General features: G+C 39.8%; 1 protein-coding gene across 1 annotated transcript in view; it reads left to right on the forward strand.

Moving 5' to 3' along the window:
* The window catches only part of LOC110447745 (visual pigment-like receptor peropsin), an 18,605-nt gene extending 11,518 nt beyond the window's left edge, over positions 1 to 7,087 (forward strand). The window contains exons 2-6 of the mRNA XM_021493638.1: positions 1,339 to 1,498; positions 3,553 to 3,680; positions 3,945 to 4,041; positions 4,308 to 4,530; positions 4,665 to 7,087. Coding sequence (XP_021349313.1) covers positions 1,339 to 1,498; positions 3,553 to 3,680; positions 3,945 to 4,041; positions 4,308 to 4,530; positions 4,665 to 4,901 — 845 coding nt within the window. The 3' untranslated portion in view covers positions 4,902 to 7,087. The remainder of the gene's footprint in view (positions 1 to 1,338; positions 1,499 to 3,552; positions 3,681 to 3,944; positions 4,042 to 4,307; positions 4,531 to 4,664) is intronic.
* The last annotated feature ends 15,103 nt before the right edge of the window (positions 7,088 to 22,190 follow it).

Raw genomic sequence — 22,190 nt, forward strand, 5'->3', positions numbered from 1 at the left:
GCCATCAGCCAAATATGAAGATTCTATACCTTTCAGTTCTTCTTCAGAAGTCGTTTGAAGTGTTTGACACATTTGACCCCTGTGACCTTGAAAGTAGGTCAAGGTCATTTTCGTTCTCAAACTTAGTAGGGCTCCTACCAACGAAGCTTTCAGCCAAATATCATGACTCTAGGCCTGTCCGTTCTTCAGAAGAAGTTGTTTAAAGGAAAAGTTGACGGACGAGGACGGACGGACGGACGGACGACGGACGCCGCGCCACGGCATAAGCTCACTTGGCACTTCGTGCCAGGTGAGCTAATAAACAACAAGAGGCTCGTAGGTTTTGTATTAATAAACTGAATTACAATGTACTAAGCAATCATAATTAAATTAAATGCACCATGTATTTTCAAATTTTGGCTCGGTCTCTCGCTCCGTCCTGGAGGTCAAGACCTTTCCTTAATCATGATTCGATTCACTGGTACGTTATAGTAAGTTTGGGTGAAATATGAACAATTATTGTTCAGGGGGAGTATTATTTCAAATACTTATCCACTCAAACTACCACGTTTTTTTGCACAACCCCATCAGTGAACAGTGACTTCCATAAGCATCATTTATAAATCAGGAAAAGTTTCACACACTTTTGTGACGGCTACCGTTACAATTAGAACGTGTAAGTTTATTAGTTGACTTAAGTAGTGCTTTTTCTTTGCAAAACCACGAAAATGTCTGTACAAACACACTTCGATAACGAGGAATAATTAAATTATGATCCACGGTCGTGTTGAAAGGTTTCCTGATTCCTGAAAAGGGCAGAATGGTAGTATCCTATATCTATAATGTGGCCTTATCTAGTTTCCTAGGACGAGTGGCGCTGCTACGGTCGGGCATTATAAACAAAGGATTTATTTCACATATTAATGCTATCATATACGAAACAATTGAACCTTCCTAAATATCGTTGCACTGTTTTACACTCGAAACAAGATGGCTGACACGAACAATATTTTGGCGAGAGCCGCTTAGCACATATACAACACACAACATACAACAGCAGCTCAGACTTCTGTATGCAGACACATACTGATTGTATACTAACAATATTATTCATCATTTGTTGCTTATTTGTTTGCAAACTTGACACGAGTTCATACTGAAGCTCTAAACCGTTCCCAAGTTAACGGAGCACTTGGGTTGTCACATCTGTTCGGTACCCATTTGTAATGTATCAGTGAAGCAGGCATAGGTTGGCCAAAGATGTTTCATCGCTCTTTTCTGAAAAGATTCTTCATGGGTGTTTTTTCGAATTAAAATGTGTTATTCAAGTTTTAATCCGTGTCACTTGTCTGTTTACAGGAGCGGCCGGCGTGCTCGCCAATGCCTTCACCGTAGTGACCTTTATGAGGGAGACTCCAATTAGCTCACCTCGTCACATCCTGCAGCTCAATATGGCGGTCGCCAACCTCCTTGTCTGCGCACCGTTCCCCTTCTCGGGGTTGTCCAGCTTCCGGGGAAAGTAAGTAATAATAATCAAAGTACACGTAACTGTTTGTGGTTGTCACTTAATTTCTCTGGCATGTTCTAGCATGCGGTTGTCATTTAATCATGTTCTAGTATGCGGTTGTCATTTTATCATGTTCTGCACGAGGTTGTCAGTTGCTCATTTTCTAGCACGTGGTTGTCATTTAATCATGTTCTAGCATGCGGTTGTCATTTAATCATGTTCTAGCAATCGCAATCGCAAACTTGGGGAGAGGTTATTTAGGCGAGTGTTATTCCAAGATTATGACCATTTATACGAAATGTGGTCATGTATGCCTTTTTATAGCGAATGTTATGTAATAGTTAAGTTCAATCTGTGCACAGTAGACAAAATATTTAAATCTTGCTCGACATTTAAACTTGGACAAATGTATAACCAGATATCCACCATTCGTTAGAAAATCAATAAGTGCACAAAATTTATAAATATACAACGTTGGTTTTCTATTTCCTTCGAATCATTTGTAAGTTTATAAGTTTTTGGAGAAAGATAATCATTTCCGCAACCGCGAACGATAAATAACTGTTATGAATGCGTTCACCAATATAATACACTGATGATATCAATAGAAAATAGGGAAAATGAAAAATGAAAAAATGTTATCAAAATCATCTTTAAACTTGATATCCGTAATATTTATAATTTTGATTATCATAAATGCCACTACGACGTTTGAGCAGGTCATGGCAACTGTGCTGATACAGCTAGCAGAAGAATCCACACTAGGCGCCTAATACTATCACGCTGTCTACATAGGTATTGGAATGACGCTACATGAGCTGTGCCAACCTCTAAAACTATTACAATACTATAACATTCGTTTGGCCCTGTCTGACCTCCGGTACCAAATTGAGTAATAGTGCATAACTGAGGTGAATGAATGCAACAATGCTGAGGTTTTCATAGTAGTAGTCACACTTCTGCGAGGCTGTTACCATGAAAAGGAACAAGTAACTTCTTCTAGATCGGGGTCTCGGTCGACTATTCGGCAGCATGGCGAACAAGACAGCAAGGGACCCCTGTGGTGTACTTTCTGTTTTCATCGTCCCATCTACTGATTTAGTTTCAAAGTGTAATGATGTGGGGGAAAAAAGTCGGTTGAAAGTAGCCACTGAAGACTTCCCCGGTGTGACAGCCACATGCAATCTGTGACCAAGTACACAGTCGATGACATCCATAAGTAGGCAATATAAATCAAGAATATTCACAGTCAAAATAGCCGAAACTAAGGCATAATTTTTACAAAGGAAAGATTTACGTGGAGACCTTGAACAATTACAAGGATAATAAGACCAGGCGTTTCAGAAGAATAGGCGACGATACCCTCTATGTAAATTTAGGTCAGATCGAAGTAATGTCACGTCCTTGAAGCGAGAACTAGGATAGTGACCACGAAACTACATTGCATACAAATACTGATAATCCTTCATGTAACATAAAGACAGTGAATAATAGCGATTGGAACATGATGGCGATCGTTTACTTTATGAACACACAAACTCTAGAAACCAAGTGTACCCGGAGAAAGCCACGAAATACCATATCAACGGCGACATGCGTAACAGCGTATGTTGGGAAAGCTCAAGTGGCTTGCTTCTCAACTTGAAGGAATGTCATTGAAAATATATAAATCGCGCCATCATTTTCCGATCTCTGAGTGAGGCCGCGGTGTTTTCACCATCTCCTTGTGTTATTCCATCAAAACATTTATAGTTACATTCCTATTTTTTTAGCAGCACTGCAAATCTACTACAGGGTCCTTTATATACGAACGCCAGTGTGATAATATATTTAGATTAGCCTGCATTACTGATTACTCTTGTGAATGTGGGGAACATCAGGTAAACGACGTCACATATTCAGATACCCCTTATATAACAATCTGATCGAAACCAAATGATCATTGACGTAATAGATATTAGGTTGGCAGAGTTTCAATGACAGCTGTTTCGAACACGCCTCGTTTCAAAATACTTTAAGAGGAGCAGAACATGTCGATACTTATTTACATACAATGATGTTTGTAGGTGGCTTTTTGGTGACCTGGGATGTCAGCTATACGGTACCGAATCGTTCTTAGGCGGAATGGCAGCCACGACCTTTATCCCCGTCGTCTGTGTAGAACACTACCTGGCAAGCTGCAAGAAAGATTTCTGTAAGTACACTACATAGTTGAAGAAGGATTATCAGCATGTACTATAATTTGTACCAATGTCACTATTGTATTGGTCAGGGCTAGTACTACATATGTACCATTAAGTGTTTAATCACAACTAAAACATTTTTTCAGACCATGAATAGCAAGATAACACTGCTGTAAAATATAGTTGCTATCTTTATTCTTCCCATTGGGTACAGTGTTATTTCACGTAACCAACCTATAAACCGTTAGTATGATAGCTGCGTGTTTTGTTTTCAGACGACACCCTCTCGAGTGGTACCTGGTGGACGGTCGCTATGCTCTGCTGGATGTATGCCGCCCTCTGGGCTATTCTGCCTCTCTTTGGTTGGAACAGGTAAGACTAATATTAATATCAAGGTTGATATAACAAATATTCATTCAGTACAAACGACGGAATGACAACAAGAAATAAAACAGCCTATATACATTATGGATCAAATTCAACCGGATCCTTGCATTGGTGTTCGGAAAACCTTCAAACGACATAATTTTGTATAGACTAGTGAAATTTCAAAGTTACTTAATAAAAGCAGCCTGGAGCAAGTTTTGATGAACGTAGATGAGAGTAATATCATACATATCAGTTTTATCTTCCTTTAGCTATGCAATTGAATCGTCTGGGGTCGCCTGTGGAATAAACTGGCTGAAGAAGGATTCCAATCACATGACTTACCTGCAGGCAATGGTTATCACGGCCAGTATTCTCTATGTCATGGCATTCTACGGCCTGTATCAATCACGTGTCCACTGGGACAGCGTACAAGTAAAATCGGACCCAAAATCGGACGCCAACAACTGGTTCACAGAGAGGCAGCAGGCATGGGTACGTAAAAGAGCAGGTTTATCCAATCCGATTAGGAAAACTCCTTCGTATATAATAACTGCACTATCCTGTATCGTATCCTTAAATCAGAGTTATTCTTATTCTTAATATATCACAGCTGGTTGTATTTACAGATCTGCCTTGCGTTCATGTGCATCATGTTTATCGGATTTGGACCGTATGCCATCCTTGGTCTGTGGGCGGCATTGACGGATAGCACCACCGTGTCAACACTAGCCATCATCATCCCTTCCCTCGCCTGCAAGGCCAGCACCTCTCTCTACCCTATTCCCTACCTCGTGGCTAGCGACAAGTTCCGTGCCGCCTACCTCGGCTATCGTGTCACCGAACACGAGGCCAAAACCAACTGATGATACATTTGTGGTATTTGGAAAAGGGCATGTAGTGTAAACCATTACAGAGGCGTGATGAACGATTAACTGTGTATAGCGATATTTTTTCTTGTGAAGAATGTTTATTGGACAGAGCTTTGTGAAGTTTAACTAAGACAGATTTCACGTCCTATTTGAGACCGTTTATGTTTGTAACAGTGAATATGGAGATTCTTACTACTTACTTGACCGGGGATGAACAGTAACGTTGGGATAACATTGACCTATGATTGTTGTGTTATTGTCGTTAGCTCAATCGGCACGAAGTGCATGTGATGGCGCAGCGTCCGTCGTCAGTCAGGCGTCAATTTTATCGTCTTCAAGTGTATGTAAATAACATTGAGTCACTTTCAAATTCAACGGTGTTAAATGTGTTAAAACGGCTTCTTCTGAACAAGCTTATAGTCATGATATTGTACCGAAAGTATGTTGGAGTAAGGGAATGAATCACTTTGGCTCAGTTTCAAGGTCACCGTATATAAGTGCGATATCTATCCCGTAGCAGTCTGAAGTGTATGACTATCATGCTTGTTTCAATATATATTACTTTTACCTACTTTTAAAGGTCGGAATGTGCGAGTCAGGGACGGAGTGGTAAACTTTGGTCTGTAGCTTCCGTGGTGTAGCAGCAAGATGTGTCTATTTCCTAGATCATACACAACATTTCGACGTCTTTACTTTTAACGTATAGAATAAAGAAAAAGACTGAAAGGAGAGACTCACACAATTTTCGCAAGCTCATCATAATCAGTTACGTGTATACCTTTATTCCGAAAGTACATTTACGTTATACTACCTTATCGCGTGATAGAGGGAAAGTGAACTTCGGATAAATACCGGTGATCTGGTGTAAATGATGTGCATTGTACATGGTATCAAAAGTGCGACAACCCATGCCCAAAGCCTGGCCACGGCACCAATTTTCAATCGGACTGGCACGCATTCTTGTCATATCTTCGTTTCTATTAATCTGACAGCTGTCACAACAATATGCCAAAACACTGGTGCAGATCCCAGCTGCATGTGTGACGCGCGATTAGTCAGTTGATATTCCTATGATGAAGGATGCGAAATTCCATCCATTTTTTATCCACAATGAACAATCTACCACTCCGCTTAGATGGCTTGCCACTGATCACCTTCAAACCGGAAGTGTACATGCACCCTAGTGTACCAAGAGACCCCAAAATCTCGTTTGTTTTTGTGTTTTGTTCTTGAAAACGATGCGTTCTGATGTTGGTCGACAAGGGCAGTTCAAAACAAGTGACGTTTTACATGCGCTGCTTAGCCTTTCGCTAAAAACTTTCCGAAGATATCTTCTCTGTTCACATGCTTGATGCTGGATAAGATGACCCGACTAGTATTTTGTAGAATGCTAGGAAGTCATATTTGGTTTGGTCTGGAAACACTAACCGATGTGAGGATGTAGAAGGAAGACACTTAATCCAGTAGCTCCAGTTACATCAAGGCAAAGGTATAGGTATTGATTACATCAAGGCAAAGGTATAGGTATTGATTAACCAATGTTTGGGTTGTGGTTCATGTTATCATCATTCACAACCTACACAAAGCCAACCTCGTCTTCAGGTTTTAGCTTCATAACAAAACAATACCTGCATGACAACATATTCAATATGATCACCTTCCTCCCCCCCTCCCCCCTACACACTATGGGGTAGGGGCGAGGGATGGATACAGTTCCTGCACCCTCAAATATACACGTGTTTGTGAAATCTGCTACGCCACTAAGCTTGCTGACAAGCTATAATCATTCTATAGATTAATGCCGTTGACAGACATTGTCACATGAGAAAACTTAAGTTAAAATCTTAAAATAAAATAAAATATAACAAGATGTAGATAAATGATGTTTAGTCTGTGACTTTATCGTGCTTCCTAACAAGTTTACAAACAAATAACCATGACCCATGTTTAATGTCACAGATGAGGTATCTGTTTACCAACAACATTAAATAACAGGTGAGTGATACAGGCCAATTGGACCTTTAATTCAATTTTTCGTCTTATAAATTACTTTTAAAACCAACTTTGTTGTCCATACTATGTGTTATTTTTGTTTGCAATTTGATGTTTTTATCATGTCTTGGCAGGTATTGAACTGTACAACGTAAAAAATAAACTTAAGTAGTTATACGCTTACTGCGTCATCATTAACATGTTCTCTCGTGTTTTATCTTCAAGAAGTATTTTTTTAATTTATGCTCGTTAAAATGAAGTATTGTATAACGACTTGGTTAATTGTAGGAACATCTACTGTGTAATGAACTATGATTAATCGATTTGCCAGGACATCGATTAAGCAATTAACCAATCAATGGACGAAAGCATAGAGGTAACAACTCAACTAATCATTTGACGGAGGCGGAGACTTGACAACCCAGTCAACCAATAGACGGGGCGGAGACTTGACAACCCAGTCAACCAATGGACGGGGCGGAGACGTGACAACCCAGTCAACTAATGGACGGGGGCGTAAACGTGACAACCCAGTCAGCCAATGGACGGGGCGGAGACGTGACAACCCAGTCAACGAATGGACCGGGGCGGAAACGTGCAACCCAGTCAACCAAAGGACGGGTCGGAGACGCGGAACCCAGTCAACCAATGGGCGGAGGGGGAGACATGACAACTCAATAAATCAATGGGCGGAGGCGGAGACGTGAAACCCAATCAACCAATGGACGGGCGGTGACGTGAAACCCAGTCAACCAATGGACGGGTTAGAGACGTGAAACCCAGTCAACCAATGGACGGGGCAGAGACGTGAAACACAGTCAACCAATGGACGGGGCAGAGACGTGAAACCCTGTCAATCAATGGGCGGAGGCGGATACATGACAACTCAATAAATTAATTGGCGGAGGCGGATAAGTGACACCGTATCAGTCAAATAAAGGAGGTGAATGCATGTCAGCGAAATCAAGGCGGTAAGCCGACAACTTATCGAAACAATGGACGGAGGTGGAGAGGTCACAATACAATCAATCACTTGACGAAGGCGGAGACATGAAACAGAATCATTCTGTTGACTGAGACGAGAAGATGACCACCTATCTCCCAACCTTCACAGGTGTGTCTCATGTTTTAGCCGGGAAAGATCAGCTTGTCACTCCCTAGGGGGAGATAGCCTCGTGTCGATTAGCACGTGTTCAGTTGTGACGTCATTAAAATGCGTCACCGGTAATTGTGACATCATCAAAAATGAATGACGATATTCCTACCCCACATGCGTTTCTGTTTAAACTACTCTCGGCGGAGTTGTGACTGAAATAATAGGGTGGGAGAAAAATAATCATCCCCTACCTTAAGGGTGTAACAGAAATTTCCAACCCTCGGGTGATTTATTTGGTTGTCAAACCCTCGGCAGAGCCTCGGGTTAGACACCCAAAAAACATCACCCCTTGGGTTCGAGATTTCTCTGTTACATCCTCAGGGTAGGGAAATATTCTATAAGTCATATCTACCCTAACGACATGCAAAGCTTCATAAACCGACAAACAGTGGAGGAGACGTGACGTCCAATCAATCAATGGATGGTGGCAAACACGTGACGTCCAATCAATCAATGTGTGTATGGTGTTGAACACGTAATCATTGACAAGTGATAACAAATCAATCCGTGGACGCTCGTTAAGACGTGACAACTCAAGCATTGGGCGGTAGCGATAATGGGACAACGTGACTTCTCAATAAACCAATGGACAGTAGCGAACATATGACATATCAATCATTCTAACACGATTCGTTTGCAACGCGTGTTTTGATTGGATACGGACCATGTTCTAATCTGCAATAGAATCATGATCGATCGTGTTAAGCTCCTCCCATCGCACTTAAGCCGCCTCCCGTTTCTAACCAAAACAATATTGCGTCAAACTCGCCTCTTAGCGAAATTCCGCTGATAAGGCTAGCAGGCAGCAGAATAGAAACATTTCACATGTGTCGCATGAATTTACACTTCACAAATCTATACAAATAATCACCTATTTTGTCGATAAGCACAGATTGGTATGCATACTGACATGGAAATGTAAGAATTTTGTCAATATTAGGCCTAATCCAAATGTGTCTGCGGGGCCAAATGACCGATTTTTGAAAGCTTCTTTCCGATTGGTCAGTCCGCTGCAGAATGACACGTTGCCGGTTCAGGTCACAGAGTACTTAACTACGTATTTTTGTACAAGAAAATACGATGTTTCTAAACAAATTAGCGTGGTATGTTTGTTAAGGTGTGTTAGAATAGGGATAGTACGTTGATTTTCGTGTCTATACTGGCGATTAGAACATGCTCATGTTATAATCGCCAGTATAGAAACTCAAAACAACGTACTAACCGCTTTACCAATAATGGAACGTCAATGTGAATCTTGATCAACCGATGGACGGTTGCGAACATGTTGACATATCAATCAACCAATAATGGACTGTGACTAACACGTGACATCTTAATCAACCGATGGATGGTAGTGAACATATGACATATCAATCAACCAATAATGGAATGTGACTAACACGTGACATCTTAATCAACCAATGAACGGTAGCAAACATGTTGACATAACAATCAACTAATAATGGACTGTGACTAACACGTGACATCTTACTCAACCGATGGACGGTAGCGAACATATTGACATATCAATCAACCAATAATGGACTGTGACTAACATGTGGCATCTTGATCAACCAATGGACGGTTACGAACATGTTGACATATCAATCAGTCAATAATGGACTGTGACTAACACGTGACATCTTGATCAACCAATGGACGGTAGTGAACATATGACATATCAATCAACCAATAATGAAATGTGACTAACATGTGGCATCTTGATCAACCGATGGACGGTAGCGAACATGTTGACATATCAATCAACCAATAATGGACTGTGACTAACACGTGACATCTTAATCAACCAATGAACGGTAGCGAACATGTTGACATATCAATCAACTAATAATGGACTGTGACTAACACGTGACATCTTACTCAACCAATGGACGGTAGCGAACATATTGACATATCAATCAACCAATAATGGACTGTGACTAACATGTGGCATCTTAATCAACCAATGGACGGTAGCGAACATGTTGACATATCAATCAACCAATAATGGACTGTGACTAACACGTGACATCTTAATCAACCGATGGACGGTAGTGAACATATGACATATCAATCAATCAATACTGGAATGTGACGAACACGTGCCATCTTAATCAACCGATGGACGGTAGTGAACATGTTGACATATTAATCAACCAATAATGGACTGTGACTAACACGTGACATCTTAACCAACCAATGAACGGTAGCGAACATGTTGACATATCAATCAACCAATAATGGACTGTGCCTAACACGTGACATCTTAACCAACCAATGAACGGTAGCGAACATGTTGACATATCAATCAACTAATAATGGACTGTGACTAACACGTGACATCTTAACCAACCAATGAACGGTAGCGAACATGTTGACATATCAATCAACCCATAATGGACTGGGACTAACACGTGCAATCTTAATCAACCGATGGACGGTAGCGAACATGTTGACATATCAATCAACTAATAATGGACTGTGACTAACACGTGACATCTTAATCAACCAATGTACGGTAGCGAACATGTTGACATAGGAAACAACCAATAATGGACTGTGACTAACACGTGACATCTTAATCAACCAATAATGGACTGTGACTAACACGTGCCATCTTAATCAACCAATAATGGACTGTAACTAACACGTGACATCTTAGTCAACCAATTGACGGTAGCGAACATGTTGACATATCAATCAACCAATAATGGACTGGGACTAACACGTGCAATCTTAATCAACCGATGGACGGTAGCGAACATGTTGACATATCAATTAACCAATAATGGACTGTGACTAACACGTGACATCTTAATCAACCAATGTACGGTAGCGAACATGTTGACATAGGAAACAACCAATAATGGACTGTGACTAACACGTGACATCTTAATCAACCGATGGACGGTAGCGAACATATGACATATCAATCAACCAATGATGGACTGTGATTAACACGTGACATCTTAATCAACCAATGGGTGATGACTAATATGTGACATCTCAATAAACCAATGGACGATGACTAACACGTGACGTCTCAATAAACCAATGGACAGTGGGGAACACGTGACGTCTCAATAAACCAATGGACGGTGACTAACACGTGACGTCTCAATAAACCAATGGACGGTGGCGAACATATGACATCTCAATCAATCAATTAAGCAATGAATGTTTTATCAGATGTTGTTATCGACCTATAACACACATTGTTATTGATGACAAACTAAAAACAAAACCCGGCAACATTATTTATGTTTACATTTTGATAGAATTAATTGATCAATCAATGTAATTGATGACGTAACAATAGCAAATGTTGTTAAAGTCAACATTCGTCTTCTCAATGCATTGCAATAAAAGGATTTAACATTGAAATATCCCGTGATCAGTTAACACATAAAGGATATTCCTAGTTTCTTAATAGAATAACAGACAAATCAAGACATATTGTTATTTTCATAGTTTACAGTTCTTTAATTAAATGTTTTAAGTGATGGTTGATTAGGAATACAACGCCAATCGTATTACAAAACAAACAAATGATTTCATTTAAGTTTTACCAATGTTTTGTAAGTATGTACCAGAAACAAATGTTACCGTTTGAGCTGCTGTAGAACAAACATGGAAGTAGTTGGAATGGCGATGTGTAATTTGCTCAGCTCGTACTGTATAACAAGGTATCAGAATCAGGTCTAGCCAAACGGCTGACGGCGGAGGGACGCAGCGGCAGCAGTGATCGAACTGACAAAAGTGAAATCTTCTCCACGTTTGATGTCTACGTGGAGTTGTATACAATTTCTAACATATTTTAGGGAGGCATTTTGTCAGATTTTCAAATGCAAAAACACTCTCTACGATGACCCTAATATCGTACTTCTTCCAATCATAAGCTCACATATCACACATTGACTGTAACATGGTTGTATGGGGAACAATTCCGTGGGTTCGTCTAACGTGACCATGTTCCCATTCTATTCATTTACTGTATATCCTTCCTAAAGGATTTTAGTGACTTACGAGGAAATCAATATCTCGGGTGATTAGTTCCCTTGATAATAACTTCTTAACGCGAAGTAATCACAAACTACGCAGCTTTAATGTCAGGTCTACAAAGTCGGCGAAATATGAGAATAAACTCAATTTGTTGAGCAATCGGAGATGTTAAATTTTCATATAAAATAAACTATGGTAGTTTGGTTATGTCACAAGAGGATAATTTATTAACGAAACATATAATGTTCGTAATTAAATTCAAAACTATAGACCGGTACTAGTATCAACACTATAGACCGGTGCTAGTAGCAACACTATATGCCTGTACTAGTATGAACACTATAGACCGGTACTAGCATAAACAATATATGCCGGCACTTGTAACAACACTATAGACCGGTACTACTATCATCACTATAGACCGGTACTAGTATCAACACTCTAGACTGGTACTACTATCATCACTATAGACCGGTACTAGTATCAACACTCTAGACTGGTACTAGTATCATCACTATAGCCGGTACTACTATCAACACTATAGACCGGTACTACTATCAACACTATAGACCGGTACTAGTATCAACACAATAGACCCGTATTAAGAGCAAAACTATAGACCGTACTACAGTACTATCAACACTACAGACCGGTACTAATATCAACACTATAGACCGGTACTACATGTACTATCAACATTATAGACCGGTACTACTATCAATACTATAGACCGGTACTACTATCAACTCTATAGACCGGTACTAGTATCAACACTATAGACCGGTACTAGCATAAACACTATATGTCGGCACTTGTAACAACACTAAAGACCGGTACTAGTAGCATCACTTTAGACCAGAACTAGTAGCAACTCTATAGATCGTTACTAGTAGCAACACTATAGACCGGTACTAGTATCAAAACTATTGACGGCACTTGTAACAACACTAAAGACCTTTACTAGTATCAACACTATAGACCGGTACTAGTATCAACACTACAGACCGGTACTAGTAGCATCACTATAGACCTTTACTAGTATCAACACTATAGCTGGTACTAGTATCAACACTATAGACCGGTACTAGTATCAACACTATAGCCCGGTACTAGTATCAACACTATAGACCGGTACTAGTATCAAAACTATTGACGGCACTTGTAACAACACTAAAGACCTTTACTAGTATCAACACTATAGCTGGTACTAGTATCAACACTATAGACTGGTTCTAGTATCAACCCTATAGACTGGTACTATTATCAACACTATAGACCGGTACTTGTATCGACAATATAGACCGGTACTAGTATCAACACGATAGACCGGTACTACTATCAACACTATAGACTGGTACTACTATCTACACTATAGACTGGTTCTAGTATCAACCCTATAGACTGGTACTATTATCAACACTATAGACCGGTACTAGTATCAACACTATAGACCGGTACTACTATCAACACTATAGACTGGTACTACTATCAACACTATAGACTGGTTCTAGTATCAACACTATAGACTGGTACTATTATCAACACTATAGACCGGTACTTGTATCGACACTATAGACCGGTACTAGTATCAACACTATAGACCGGTACTACTATCATCACTTTATACTGGTACTAATATCAACACTATAGACCGGTACTAGTATCAACACTATAGACCGGTACAATTATCAACACTATAGACCGGTACTACTATCAACACTATAGACCGGTACTATTATCAACACTATAGACCGGTACTACTATCAACACTATAAACCGGTACTAGTAGCAAAACTATAGACCGTACTAGTATCAACACTATAGACCGGTACTAGTATCAACGCTATAGACCAGTACTACTATCAACACCATAGACCGGTACTTGTATCAACACTATATACCGGTTCTACTATCAACACTATAGACCGGTACTACTATCAACACTATAGACCGGTACTAGTATCAACGCTATAGACCAGTACTACTATCAACACCATAGACCGGTACTTGTATCAACACTATATCCCGGTTCTACTATCAACACTATAGACCGGTACTACTATCATCACTATAGACTGGTACTAGTATCAACACTATAGACCGGTACTAGCATAAACACTATATGCCGGCACTTGTAACAACACTATAGACCGGTACTACTATCATCACTATAGACTGGTACTAGTATCAACACTATAGACTGGTACTAGTATTAACACTATAGACTGGTACTCCTATAAACAATATATACTGGTACTACTATCAACACTATAGATTGATACTACTATCAACACTATAGATTGATACTACTATCAACACTATAGATTGATACTACTATCAACACTATAGAACGGTACTAGTATCAACTCTATAGACCGGTACTACTATCAACACTATAGACTGGTTCTAGTATCAACACTATAGAACGGTACTACTATCAACACTATAGAACGGTACTACTATCAACACTATAGATTGATACTACTATCAACACTATAGACCGGTGCTAGTAGCAACACTATAGACCGGTACTAGTATCAAAACTATTGACCAGCACTTGTAACAACACTATAGACCTTTACTAGTATCAACACTATAGACTGGTACTTGTAACAACACTATAGACCTTTGCTAGTATCAACACTATAGACTGGTACTAGTATCAACACTATAGACCGGTACTAGTATCAACACTATAGACTGGTAATAGTATCAACACTATAGACCGGTACTATTATCAACAGTATAGACCGGTACTACTATCAACACTATAGACTGGTTCTAGTATCAACACTATAGACCGGTAATAGTATCAACACTATAGACCGGCACTACTATCAGCTTTAATAACACTCTATAGACCGGTACTTGTATCGACACTATAGACCGGTACTACTACCAACACTATAGACCGGTACTACTACCAACACTATAGACCGGTACTACTACCAACACTATAGACCGGTACTATTATCAACCCTATAGACCGGTACTAGTATCAAAACTATAGACCGGTACTAGTATAAACACTATAGACCGGTACTAGTATCAAAACTATTGACCAGCACTTGTAACAACACTATAGACCTTTACTAGTATCAACACTATAGACCGATACTAGTATCAACACTATAGACCGGAACTACTATCAGCTTTAATAACACTCTATAGACCGGTACTTGTATCGACACTATAGACCGGTACTAGTATCACCACTATAGACTGGTACTATTCTCAACACTATAGACCGGTACTTCAACACTTTAGACTGGTACTAGTATCAACCCTATAGACCGGTACTAGTATCAACACTATAGACCGGTACTACTATCAGCTTTAATAACACTATAGATTTGTACTAGTAACAACACTATAGATTTGTACTATTATCAACGCTATAGACTGGCGCTAATATGTAGATATTTGAATCCATTGATTATTCAATGATGATACATTTCAATTTTTTGGCAAGTCAATATTGTATCGTAGATGGTTATGTTATGTTGTCAATTCCTCGTTCTCAAATTTATTGTTAGAGATATATATAACACTTCAAAAATGATTAAATATATGATTTTTACATAATTTTCTTGGTCCTAGAGGGGATGAGAAGCAAATCATTCCCCAAAATTAGATTTTTAAAATAATTTGTTTTTAGGCTATAAAATCCTTCATTTCATTCAAAAATATATTAAATTTGTGGTAGTTATTTTTATGTGCAATTACTTTTTAAGAGTCCTTGAAAACCCTTCAGAGTTCTGATAAAGTCATGATTTCACTTTACTACACCACAGGATATATGTGATGGATAGTTAGGCTACTGGCACTGGATTCAAAAAAAAAAAAAAAACGCGAAGTCACAAAGCCATAATGATAAGATATATATCTTTAAGTGAATAACCTTGACACAGTTTTTAATTTTACAAGGATACAAAGTATTTAGATCACTGATCTGGAATATACACAGCCTGTAAAGACCCTCCAGGTCTAAGTCTCCTCTTATCTAAAATAATGAGTCACATGTTATAAATCAGAAATATATATTAACTTCAACATGAGATCAAATATCTATTAAGTTATAAATAAATTTTAAATATCACGTTAGCCTGAAGCCTCTTAAATCTCAGCCGTAAGCCCTCTGCAGAAGCCAGCTCAACTTCACTGAAGGAAAAGGGAACCCCTTGTAAAAAAATCGTTCTATCAAATAAACCTTTCAGGTATTTTGTTCAGATTTCAGAAGAAGTTGTTCCCTTACAATCCTATGTAAACTTTGACCTCTTAAGGAAGCTATTCCTTGCCACTTCCTGTCGTTTCTAGGTAATGATAATGGGCCTATTTTGTGCGGTCTAGGAGTTATGTACTAGCTGCTATAATACTTCTATATGTTATCTCTTTGTGAAGTGTCGATGATGCTGTTTTTTATGCTAACTAGTGTGCCTTGTGGTTTTGTTGTCACTACCCGAGATCTCGAGTTAACATGGCGGGTATCGTCGATGAAGCAGACTACGCCTACCCAGATAGAATCATTCAATCTGTTTATTATAGTTTTTCATACCGTAAATGTATTGAAAATGCTGTAAATTCAACCTGTCACAATCGATATCACAATGTGTTGTATCAATAAATTGCCTTCATTTAAATGTCTCCTTGAAACGATATCCCTATTGTTTATCCAGCATACGTAAAGATCAAGTTCAGAGAAATAATGATCACATCCTGACAATGACGTCACATGGAAGCGATGAGTCACATAGACCTCATCGGGTCATCCGCCACTCTTCCTTTTAGACCGTCCTCAACACGTCCAAAGTTTGAGGCTGCTGACGTCTCTTCTGTCTAACTGATCCCAGAGGTGCTGATTGTGATTGAGATTTCGGGAAAGCGATGACCAATCAAGCACATTGATGTGCTGTTGATGAAGAAAGTCCACATTGACGCGTGCAACATGAACACGTGCGTTATATTGCTGAAATGTGCCGCCATTTGTCATCACAAATGGAAAAAAAAATGTGGTTCCAAGATCAGCTCTCTGTAAGGTCGTCCTCGACTGGTACAGTTTGTGGACAAATGCGACGGTGATTGGGGATGTTAGAAGCAGTACTTGCCGCCGTTACTGTCCGATTACGCAGATGACGTCAGCCTACCAGTCCTGTCTACGTGACGTAATGTTTGGCCTCTACGACCTTGAACGGTCGGCCATCGAATTCGTTGCTGTAAATCTGCTCCAATGCCTGGATGTGGTTATTTTGTAATACCAAACCGCCGGGCGACCTCAGCGTACCTAACTCCACACTGTAACGATGTTTTCCCTTGTACGGACTTATACGGTGTTCAATAGAAAGAAAAACAGTGTTTTACACACTTTGTATACACAATACACGTGCAAAACCTTCTGCACGAGAATCCAGCACTATGTTACGCTTCACTGATCTTTTTCGACGTTTACATGACTAACCTCAAGTTGATACCCAGGGACAAAATTACAATTACATCCATAATGTAAGAGGGCCATTAAACAAATCCTGTCATCACACAGCTCCCGCACAAACGGGCACTAAGATAGTTTAACACCTTGGCAGACTGCACAAGTATTCAAAGAACAATGCTCGAGCAAAATTCCGACAACATCTGGCAGGAATTGAACAAGTTATTCATTGTTGAATGGTATGCACTCCTGGCTAGTGGCTACATATAAATGCTAAAATGAAGGTTGAGACAAATCTTAAACACGCTCCTATACCAAAGCACGTTGTGCTTAACATATACCGCCAAAGCAGATACAAGCAGAGTTGTGCAGCATAAAAGGCACACACATTGAGAACTGTTTTCAGATGGGTGAACAAATTGAAGAATGATAAAGTTGACAACAAACTTAACCAAGATAAGGACAACCAGGAACGCAAACTGTATCACAACTTCAGTCTCAGTATGCAATGAAATCTAGTTTACATTGGATTCCGAAATAAGAGAACGACGGTGTTACTTCAGTTTTGTACGGAGTGTTCTAGTGTTAGGGGTTGATAAGTTGAAAGTTGTGATAGAAGAAATATTTTGAGAAGAGGATGTTCAAGAATGTCGAATTCTTCAAAATCCACATACCGTTTATTCCACTTCTTGAGTATACAGTATCATAATACGATGGCAACCCCTATTTAATGGCACTGGGAATGGTAGTGAGAGGTTTGGATAATTGCTTGGTTGGGCAACTAGAAGAGCCAGCGATGTAACGTTGTTTATAAGGATTTTTGCGGAGTTTCGGAATTTAAAAATAAACGAGGCAGCTCTTTAACTTTAGCATTAGTGGGTATTCGGAAAGAAAGCAAGACGGAAGCGTGATAGTTTGTATTTCGTCTTTCGAAATATTGGAAAATGTATAGGTAGGGTTTCTTTAGCTATCGAGCAAGCCTAGTTCTCTCTACAGAAAATGTAGTAAGGATTAAGTTATAGGATGATATTGGATTTGCAGACACAACTACACACCGCTCGGGTAGATTGTTTAGTATGGTTTGGACTTCGGAGTCAAGAAATACAGACTTGTTTTGTTTTCATTTTAGATTTCAAGCATGTACGTTTTTCCGCATGAAGAACCCGATAGATCTGACTCACTCTGCAAGTGAATGCAATTCAGCATGCACCTGTTTAGCCCATTGCATGGCGTAGTCTTCCACGGAATTCATCAGTATCTTGAAATTTACGTTCTCATTGAAAGTAGCATCAATACTTAGGGCCCTTCATGATACGCATGCGTAACTTATGGATACTATTTAGATGACCAGTTACTACACGTCCAGCCGGACCCTAACTATACCGGGATGTGGAGCAAGAACATGCTGAAGGAGTCATTCTAAGGTCGTTTAAATTCAGATGTTGTAGCGCGTGCATGAAATTGAAAAACTTGGAAGCGATAACAGTAAGAAACAATTGGGATACTTTTTTTTTATCTGATATACGGTGGCATGTTATCTTCGACGGACTTCTGATGTAGGATGTTTCTGATATTAATGACAGCAATACTGTTATTGACGAATTCGACTTTCATGAAATCCCGCGTTACCGGAGAGTCGTGACTATCCTAAACCAGCTTAAGAGTCGAATTTGTCCCACTTCCTTAATGATTTTATGAAGTCTCCAAGCTAGTCTCCAAATTTCATCACAGAAGAATATAGTATGGCTCTGGAAAACATTCTTCTCTCAATTTTCTTGTACAATAGTTTGTTTTTTAAGAACGAAGCAGGTTTTGGTGGTGGAGGGCTTTCGACTCATTGGTGGAGAACTTTCGACTCATGGGTGGAGAACTTTCGACTCATTGGTGGAGGACTTTCGACTCATTGGTGGAGAACTTTCGACTCATTGGTGGAGGACTTTCGACTCATTGGTGGAGGACTTTCGACTCATTGGTGGAGGACTTTCGACTCATTGGTGGAGAACTTTCGACTCATTGGTGGAGGACTTTCGACTCATTGGTGGAGAACTTTCGACTCATGGGTGGAGAACTTTCGACTCATTGGTGGAGAACTTTGGACTCATTGGTGGAGAACTTTCGACTCATTGGTGAAGAACTTTCGACTCATTGGTGGAGGACTTTCGACTCATTGGTGGAGAACTTTCGACTCATTGGTGAAGAACTTTCGACTCATTGGTGGAGGACTTTCGACTCATTGGTGGAGGACTTTCGACTCATTGGTGGAGGACTTTCGACTCATTGGTGGAGAACTTTCGACTCATGGGTGGAGAACTTTCGACTCATTGGTGGAGAACTTTCGCCTCATTGGTGGAGAACTTTCGACTCATTGGTGGAGAACTTTCGCCTCATTGGTGGAGAACTTTCGACTCATTGGTGGAGGACTTTCGACTCATTGGTGGAGAACTTTCGACTCATTAGTGGAGGACTTTCGACTCATTGGTGGAGAACTTTCGACTCATGGGTGGAGAACTTTCGACTCATTGGTGGAGAACTTTGGACTCATTGGTGGAGAACTTTCGACTCATTGGTGAAGAACTTTCGACTCATTGGTGGAGGACTTTCGACTCATTGGTGGAGGACTTTCGACTCATTGGTGGAGAACTTTCGACTCATGGGTGGAGAACTTTCGACTCATTGGTGGAGGACTTTCGACTCATTGGTGGAGAACTTTCGACTCATAGGTGGAGGTTTTAGTGAGGCACTAGGCCACAATAGCCCCATATACAATAATTGCCAATCTTATCCATAATAGGAGGTAAGACATCTATTCACATAGCAATGGTAATTGCTACCCTGACTTAGGACACTGTGTTGTTACATGTCAAACCTCTTGTCACAGCATGCCCTTGCTGTAATTAGTAAACACAACACCAACATTTAACACTAGCTTTTATTGAGATTCTAGTTAGTCATTACGTAGTTATGATTGAGTACATTGTATAAATATAGATAACACTATAAACTTCCAGTGTACAACATGTTGTGACGAAGTGTTGTAGTTTGATTCTATATAAGACAACTGTCAGTGTACAACACTATACAATAACTAGAGATAGTGAAACTCAACAAAAAGTTAACACAAACCTACATGTGTAATCACATCTTCATGTGTAATCACACCTACATGTGTAATCACATCTTCATGTGTAATCACACCTACATGTGTAATCACTATCTTCATGTGTAATGACGTAATGACATCGTCATGTGTAACCCACACCTACATGTGTAACCCACACACACATGTGTAACCCACACACAGATGTGTAAACCACACCTACATGTGTAACCCACACACACATGTGCAACCAAAACACACATGTGTAAACCACACCTACATGTGTAACCCACACACACATGTGTAAACCATACCTACATGTGTAATCACACCTACATGTGTAAACCACACCTACATGTGTAACCCACACACATGTGTAACCCACACACACATGTGCAACCAACACACACATGTGTAATCACAACTACATGTGTAATCACAACTACATGTGTAAACCACACCTACATGTGTAACCCACACACACATGTGTAAACCACACCTACATGCGCAACCAACACACACATGTGTAATCACAACTACATGTGTAATCACAACTACATGTGTAATCACACACACATGTGTAATCACACCTACATGTGTAATCACACACACATGTGTAATCACAACTACATGTGTAATCACACACAGATGTGTAATCACACACAGATGTGTAATCACAACTACATGTGTAATCACACACAGATGTGTAATCACAACTACATGTGTAATCAGACACACATGTGTAATCACACACACATGTGTAATCACACACACATGTGTAATCACACACAGATGTGTAATCACAACTACATGTGTAATCACACACACATGTGTAATCACAACTACATGTGTAATCACACACACATGTGTAATCACAACTACATGTGTAATCACACACACATGTGTAATCACAACTACATGTGTAATCACACACACATGTGTAATCACAACTACATGTGTAATCACACACACATGTGTAATCACAACTACATGTGTAATCACACACACATGTGTAATCACAACTACATGTGTAACCCACACACACATGTGTAACCCACACACACACATGTGTAGCCCACACACACACATGTGTAACCCACACACACACATGTGTAAACCACACCTACATGTGTAACCCACACACACACGTGTAACCCACACCTACATGTGTAACCCACACACACATGTGTAACCAACACACACATGTGCAACCAACACACACATGTGCAACCAACACACACATGTGTAACCCACACCTACATGTGTAATCACACCTACATGTGTAATCACACCTACATGTGTAACCCACACACACATGCATAACCCACACACACATGCATAATCCACAAATATAATTATTATACTCTTCATCACACTTGTCTGCATAAACATTGTGCAATGGTTGACACTCGCATGCTCTCTTTATGGATTGTAGTTTATTGTCTGGTTTTAATGACATTGCAAAACATAAGGTCATATGAACTGCAGGCCTTTGAAAAAATACCGGTAATAGTGCAAAAAAATAGATAAAGGTCTCAACTGTTGTAATGGAGGCAGCAGATCATGGGCAATGATACTCTTTAAACATGACACTCAAATAATGACCTTGAA

Source organism: Mizuhopecten yessoensis, unplaced genomic scaffold (genome assembly GCF_002113885.1).
Source record: "Mizuhopecten yessoensis strain PY_sf001 unplaced genomic scaffold, ASM211388v2 scaffold3577, whole genome shotgun sequence".
NCBI lineage: Eukaryota > Metazoa > Mollusca > Bivalvia > Pectinida > Pectinidae > Mizuhopecten > Mizuhopecten yessoensis.